General features: G+C 36.9%; 1 protein-coding gene across 1 annotated transcript in view; it reads right to left on the reverse strand.

Annotated features, from left to right (window-relative positions):
• The window catches only part of CDH12 (cadherin 12), a 417,439-nt gene that overhangs the window by 65,491 nt on the left and 343,574 nt on the right, over positions 1-8,374 (reverse strand). Inside the window, exon 6 of the mRNA XM_005422574.3 lies at positions 4,694-4,861. Coding sequence (XP_005422631.1) covers positions 4,694-4,861 — 168 coding nt within the window. The remainder of the gene's footprint in view (positions 1-4,693; positions 4,862-8,374) is intronic.

Raw genomic sequence — 8,374 nt, forward strand, 5'->3', positions numbered from 1 at the left:
AGCAGGATAGTGAGTGGTTTTTCATCACTGGATGCTGATAACCCATCCAAACCTGCCTGTCTCCTTAAAGGACCCTCAATGAGATGAAGGTGTTTCGTGATACATTTTTTTTTGCAAGCTTGTAATGTATTATTTATCAATGTAGCTCCTTCCAAATATTAATAATATATGTTCTCCTACTTCTGCTCTTCTGCTGTGAAATATTTTTTTCTTTTTCCTCCAGCTTTACTAAGTTCAGAAAATAAATTTAAACTTTATCCTGTGAATTGTTAGGTGATCTATAGCATGACTTATTTGGCATAAGTCCTTTGCAAAACTGTGGTCCTGATTATGTGACACAGGCAAATTAACCTGTGTTAATTAACCTGTGTTAATTAACCCTGCAGCAGTTTGTGTCCTTTTTTCCAGTCTGCACTTCCTGGCTTTGTTGACCAACGAGGAGCAATGGAATACTGGAGGTCTCAGTCCCAGCAGCACCCAGGGGTTCTGACCTCTTGCCAGGCCTGAACTTGGCACCTACACTGTCCGGATTTTAAAGACTTATTTTTCACATAAACTAAAATTCTTCCCAAGTATCTTTTTAGCTATGGTAGTCAAGCAAATGGCAAACCCCATTTCCTGGCAGGTAATTACTCCAAATCATTGCAATGTCTTCAAGGAAAAAAAAAAGAAAAATACAGTTGTTATGTTTGAAATATAATTAATACTCCATTTTTTCTCACTTATTTATTTTGTTTAGCTGTAATTAGCCTGGTATCTCTGTGAATTTCAGGCACACTACACATCATCTCATGCTGGATAAGCAAACAAGGCTGGCTAAGTAAATCCACATTAATCAAGACTGTTGCCTGTAACACATGCAAAAAAAAAAAAAAAAGAGGCTTGACCAATACACTGAAGTCTCCACACTGACATTTTAGCTTGTAAGCCATTTAAAGTGTCTGTTATTTTTGATATCAACACAAACTTCCAATCTTATTCTCATCTGTTTTGTTGAGCATCACTGCTGTAATTTGTCTTTTTTGACGTTTGATATAATAGAAAGAAAAGGTTTTCAACCTTACTATCATGCAAAGTACAAGACGAGCTTGGTCTTGGTCTCTTGTGAGTGATTTATTTTGCTTCTTTATAGCAACAATTGGGCAAAGATGTCATAACTGCAATTCATGCATTAAATGAGACCTGGAGGCTATCTCCTTCAAAGAGGATGATATATTCCATGGTTTCCCTGTGTCATGAAAACCATCTGACATTATGCGAAAATTGTGCATTTTTGCACACCACAGTAGATGAAATCATACAACAAAATATCAAATACTAAGGCCCCTAACAACAAAGGAAGTAACATATACAACTAAAAACCAAAATGGGAGTGAGCACTGGGCACATGAAGCTTGTCACGGAACTGAGTTTTCAGTCCCCAGTCAGTGTCATTATTTCCTGTTGTACCCATGGCACCCATCAAACAACAGAGGTTCCAGCTGAAAGGAAGGAGCAACCTGCAATTGTGGGCAGTTTAACAAGCACTAAGGATGAAGGCAGAAAGAATGATGGTACAAAGAGGCCCTCTGGGATGATTTGTTTATTGATCAGGTTTGGAGCATCCCACAAGTGCTTTGACAGCATGTCATGAAACTAAAGGAGATCTCATGTGAGGTCTGATAAAATAAAAAAAGTCTTAGGATTGAAGTTTAGGCTAGCAAACAAAAGTAGATAGTATAGTAGCATAGCTTGAACTAGTCTCACCATGTACAGTCAGGAGAAAAAGATTGAAAGGTAGAGCTTTAAATAAATGCCTGGCTGAGAAAAAGGGGTGAGGAGAAGTGAGTCACAATATTAGAATGTTGGAGCACTTGTTAAAGAATAGGAGAAATTGTGAAATTCATTTTGGCTGTGAGAAAAATAGCCTTATGAAAGTTTAAAAACTTTTCTATTACCATTGTGATACCTTGTGAAAGGTTCAGGAGAATTTTAAGGTGTTGGAAAGCACAACATTAGGAAAAAAATGCACAAGTATGCAGTTCAGACAAAGGGTGAAGTAATGAGAACTCTGCATTCTTCACTGGAGAATGCTACAAAAGGAGATGACAGCCCAGTAAGAAATGCAGAAGTGGTAGCTCATGCAGAATCAAACTAGGGACCATTAAGGGGAGAAAGAAAACCATAATATAAAGCCAAGGGTTAAAATGGGACCTAGTTACCTAGTATAGGCAACTTTGTTGCTTAATGCTAAAGAAGAATATCAACATTATATCTGTGTTCAATATCTGTGGGAAAGAAGAAAATCAGTCAGGCAGCATAGTGTCAAGAAGAAAAGTACGCAGGAAAGTCAGAGCAGACTTTGTCCATGGAAGAATAATGATGGTTGTGAAAGGAATCTTTGTCAATGAAGACTTAAAAAAGAGGACAGTATTAACATTAGCTATTCAGGAAAAGTTCCCTAGTTATTCTACACTTTACAACAACTATAATTAGTTTAAATGCAAAACTTGTGCAGGAGCAATAAAAACTAGAATTACAGGATGGTTGTATTCAGTTAAATAAATGACCAGAAGAAAGCAGAAATAAATAAAACTGAGGCATATTACTATAGAAATTCTGACTGGGATAGCTGAGATTGTTAAATCACTACGGGTGGTGTGGATGCTATCTAGGGATATCATTTAGAAGACCTACAGCAAATGCACGTATTCATTAAAAGGAAAAACTGTAAGGGCAAACAACATAGCTAATAAAAGAAAGAATACATCTTTCAAAAAATGAAGTTGTGTCTCAGAGACGAGAATAGAAAGAACCATAAACCTGCTTTATGTATAAAACCACAATAAAGAAGACAAAAAATGAGTTTGAATAAATATCTGCAAACAAGGTAATAATAATTGTCTTTTAAGATATCTGGAGGCAAAAGCCTGAGAGGAACTGTGTAAAACCAGCCAAAAACTGAGATACAGAAGTGCACAGAAAAGATAAGATCACAAATGTAAAACTTACTATGTTTTTTTCTTTATTGTTAGCGTAGAAAAACTTGGGATTTTTTTTCTACCCTAGAACTTTATAGGGGACTCAGGAGAAGGTTAAATTAGCTATAGAAGCAGTCGTGGAACAAACAGACCCAACAGTAACAAATCATTTGGATGAGCTGTTACATGCCCAAGAGCCTGAAGAATGAAATAAGGGAACTATTATGATGTGCAATATTTTGCTTCAAACCACTGTGGCAAAAGAAGACTTGGAGGTATAATATAACAGTGATTTTTTTCCCCCAAAAGTTCTCCAGGGAGTCATGGGGAGATAAGGATGGATATGACTGACATGTACAGGAAAAAACCAGTAGGCAAATCAGTAGGAACAGATTTACTCCATTCAGAGAAAATTTCCCATTCTGAAAAATGAGAAATCAACACAGCTTCTCTAAATAAAGCTGATATTTTGCAGTGCTTTCTGAATTCTTTGAAGAGGTTAACATTAGGCAGGCAATAATGTAAAGATGGATTAAAAGCAAATGAGGGGGAGCTCTTAGTTGTATGATATATATTAATCTGTGTACCTCTGACAGACCACGTGGACTCTGAAATTTAACATAAATTTCAAAGCAATGGGGCAAATTGCTGCAAGAAAAATACATTAAGTGTTGTTAAATACAAAGACACCATTAGAACTAAATACAATTAGATAGTAAGGAAGTCTTATGAAGTATTGCTTGGCCTGTTTTGTGGATACTATCTAGACATGAGTGTAAGACACAGAAGGAATGACCAAATGGATCCTTCTCATAACATTATTTTTCTTACATGCCTGCAAAAGCACAATTTATTTTCAGACTGAGTAAAAGAAGTAGAATTTTTATGAGAGAAAACTTCACAGTTGCAGATGTGGTTTTGTACCTATGGAGTATTCACGATACATATAGTGGGGTTTCAATTCATAGGTGAGAAAGAGATACAAAGTAAAAAGCTGTCATGATCTTACTGCAGATTCATGCAATATATTCTAATATGAATTAGCCTTACTAATGAATTTTAGCAGCTAATTATTTTGGCATAGTTGTCAAGATATATGCTTGATTAGTTTCTGCATTTTGAAGGTACAGAATATACTAAAATTCAGTAAATTTATGGAGACAAGTATATGACAATCCTCCTAATCATACACAGACTATAAAACTCTTTAAATTAGCATACTTCTGAAAAGCTTCATTTAGACTAACTGATGTGAAACATAATAAATTATCAGTAAATGATCACTGTTTGGAGGCTGTAAGTGTTTTCAGGGACAGATATAACCTTCTGTGCCAAGACATATAAAAATCTGTTCCTGAATATAACAGTAATGCTTAGCATGAGCTAGCTCTGCCTTTGGTACCTGGAAGTCTTAGGTTATAACCTTTTGTAATGTGAAGGAGTTCATTCAGTTTCCCTTGACAAAATAGTATTCCCCAAATAATTTTTATAGTGTAAATGAAATTAACTCAGGCTCAGGCTGGTTTTGTGGAATGACGATATATATACTCTTAAACATTCAACTCAAACTTTCAAACTGAGCTTTATATTATTTTTAAAAAATAGGATGTATGATTTTTTTCATCATATACTGCTCTTTTTCCAGGATCTCAGTTTCTTATCTACAGGGCTTTTCCAAATTAATACTTTTACACATGCTTATTTGAAAATCAGTGCTTTAGAATATTACATACTTTTAGGAAATCTGGGTGGGTTGTCGTTGACGTCCGTGAGAGTAATGTTTACAGTGGTAGTACCAGCTAGTCCTCCCAGCTGTCCTCCCATGTCCTTGGCTTGGATTAGAACTTGATATTGTTCTTTCACTTCTCTGTCCATATTTGGCAAAGCTGTTCTTATTACACCTGTGAGAAGAAATGAAAAAGAAAAGGAGCAAATAAACAAAGGGCTGTGATTGTCTACTCTTACGAATTAATACTGGATCTCTTGAACCAGGAATAGAATTATTTTGAATGGTTTGATGAGAGGAGGTCACATGAAAACATGAAAACCACTCAGGCTTTTGAAAGTGTGTTTGTCAGCTATTCAACCACTCAGAATGACTGTTTTGTCTTTTCAATCAGGATATGAATGGATGAAAGAGTATGATGCATTTTCATTAGGGATGTGAATGCTGTGATCATAGGTTTGCCACATCAGGGATGAGGAACACTGCCTTGTACAGAGTAAGGCAATGTAGAAAGAGGTGGCATTGCATTGCAGAGCCTGCATCTTCAACTGTTTCCAACCATTCACTTGACAAGAAATGCAAGTCACTGTAGGCCAAGACAATGTTCCTCTGTACAAAAGGAAGTCTTTATTAGAAGACTCTTCCTTTCCTAGAGAAACTTTTCTTGATATAGCACAAATATCCAGTGAAAATTTGAGGAATTTCCTTTTAAAAAGGAATTAAATATCACTGTAAGACATGATTTTTAGTCTTTAGTGATTTCGGATAGCTGCTATCTAAGCAGATATGCTACAATCTCCCTTTGGATATGCTAAGAATATATAGAATAAAAGGAAGACTTGGAGAGAGAAAGAGAGAGAAGGGAGAGATACTACTGAACACACAGATTAACCAATGAGGTTGTATAAAGCCAAAAGGTTTGGGGTGCTAAAAGCCCTTTCTTGAAATCAAATGTGTAGGAGGAAATACATGCCTTTGTCAAAATTTTACAAATATAAATAGCATTGCAAAATGCTATTTATTCAACAACAGTTATCAGAAAATGTCTAGGTGCACATTGGTGCAGATAACATGCAAAATTGAAAAATAAACCAACTGGAAGTATGACCTTCCTGATTATTATTGATTTAGAAAGTATTATTTTCTAGTATTAAACAATTTGATGTCAGAAGCAGGTTTTACCTGGTATTAAAATGGGTATGGAATGGCAAGAAGCAAACTTTAAGGACCATTCTTATCTTTATAGCAGCTAACCACTGCTGTCTTAACAAGCCAGAATAGGAACCGTTAGTTTATAATACTTTTTCAGAGTCTAGAAATAACGTTGACCTAAATCTGCTATTTCTGGAACCTATTAAAAATTCCCATTGAATTGAACTCTGTAACAGTTTCCTTTCTTTCCACCTGTAACATGATGATAATGACAATATTAGAAATCACCATTTTTCTGCCTCAGGATGGCATGTATTATACTGCACGCAGTTTTCTCCAAGCTGAAATCTTTAATTATAAAACTGCAAAAAATTTTTTCATATTCATGAGATTCAGAAAAAGAATATTTTTGCAAATAGGATGAACTTTACAGGTTTCCTCTTGAATCTCTTAATCTTAATTATTGCTTAATTTGGCATTGTGGAGGCTATATGTCCTGCAGTATTTTACAACATCCTTGGTGTGTTCATTCCAAGGAGAAAAGACCTATGGGAATGAAAGGCCTCCTGTGTCATACTAAGAAAATGAAATATAAGAATTACAGAATCAGAATATGCTAAGTTGGAAGCCACCCATCAGGATCATTGAGTGCAACTCCTGTCTCTGTGCAGGACACACCAAGAGTCACACCTTGTACCTGAGAGTATTTGTACAAATTATTAATTAACTCTGTCATGCTGAAGCTGTGACCACTTCCCTGGGAAGCTGTTCCAGTGCCCAACAACCCTCTGGGTGAAAAACCGCCCTCTGGATGAAAAAGGTTTCTCTGATATCCAACCTAAACCTCCCTTGACTCAGCTTTATGACATTTCTTCAAGTCCTGTCACTGGTCGTGAGAGACATCAGTACCTTCCCCTCCCCTCCCACTCATGAGAATGTTGAAGACCACAATGAGATTTCCAATCTGTCTCCTCCAGGCTGAACATACCAAGTGACCTCAGCTGCTCTTCATATGGCTTCCCCTCAAGGCCCTTCACTATCTTCATGGCCTTCCTTTGGATTGTCTCTGAGAGCTCACATGGGTCTTTTTTATATTATGGCATCCAAAACTGCCCCCAGCACTCGAGGTGAGTTTGCCCCAGTGCAGAGTAGAGCAGAACAGGACAATCCCCTCCCTTGCTCAGCTGGCCATGCTGTGCCTGATGCACCCTAGGACATGGTTGGCCCTCCTGGCTGCCAAGACACAATGACTCAGATTCAGTTGGGCATTGTCCAGGACATCCAGGTTTGTTTCCACAGTGCTGCTTTCCAGACCCTCATTCCCCAGTCTATACACAACCAGGGTATAAACTGCAGAATCTAGTACTTTGTTAAGCTTCATATGTTCAGTGACTGCCCAGCTCTCTATTTTGTCAAAAATCTGCAGGACCTCCCTGCCCCAAAGCGAGTCGACAACTCCTCCCAATTTAGTGTTATCAGCAAACTTACATTGTGTTCCTTGCAGTCCTGTGTCCAAATCATTTATAAGGACGTTGAAGAACACTGTGTTGACGATGGATTCCTGCAGAGCCCCACTAGTGCCAGGTCACCATTCTGATCACCCCATCACTCAGGTCACCCCATTTGCTACAACCCTTTGTGTCTGACCTGTGAGCCAGTTGCTCACCCATGACATGATGTGGTGTTTACCCAGCTGTGTGCAGGACATTTTGCCCAGAAGGATCCTGTGAGAGATGGTATCAAAAGCTTTGCTAAACTTAAAAAAGATGACAGAAAAACATGTCAGAAAAAACTGAGCATGGGCACACAGCAGGTTGTGAAGAGAAAATGCAGTTTATCTGGTTGATATAGGTGTTCTGGGTGCAACTAAGTGACTTTCTCAGAAATGTTCCAGGGTTTTTTCAGAAAATGAAGAATGGGCAATCACTCCACTAGTAAAGTTCCAAATCACCCACTGTTTATTCCTGTCTGAAAGTGTAAGGTCATTCTATATATTTTTCTGGAAAAAAAAAAATCCTTTATCTTTAGAAAAGGAAAAAATCTATGAAAATAATTTTATGTCTTGCAATTCAGGGGCAATTTTCCTTTTTCTGCCTACTATATTTCAAAGTCTTAGACAAAATACTGAGAAATATTATTTCTTCCAAAATCAGTTCATATGGACAGGACAAATGTGAATTAGAGTTATCAGCAAAATAGGAGAATAAAGTAGAGGTAAGGATCCATGGGAAGGAAAGGGCTACAAATGCTAGTATTTCAACTTCAGCATCACAAAGAATATCTAAATTTAAATCAGAGGGTTAGTAAAATGTAGAGGCCTTATGTGCATGTGATTATGTTCCGAGTTTTTGTAAATCCTTAAGATTTTATAATATTGTTCAACTGAAGAACTGAATAACTTTGATTTTCCTTTTTGTCTTTTCAGATGTCATCAATATCAAATGTGTAGAAAAATATGGTCTCCATGAGATTGTTGAAAACTGAAAATAGTATGTGTAGGACTTGGGCCAGAAGATTTGCTTTCCAAAGTTATTGA

This window comes from Geospiza fortis, unplaced genomic scaffold (genome assembly GCF_000277835.1).
Source record: "Geospiza fortis unplaced genomic scaffold, GeoFor_1.0 scaffold281, whole genome shotgun sequence".
Taxonomy (NCBI): domain Eukaryota; kingdom Metazoa; phylum Chordata; class Aves; order Passeriformes; family Thraupidae; genus Geospiza; species Geospiza fortis.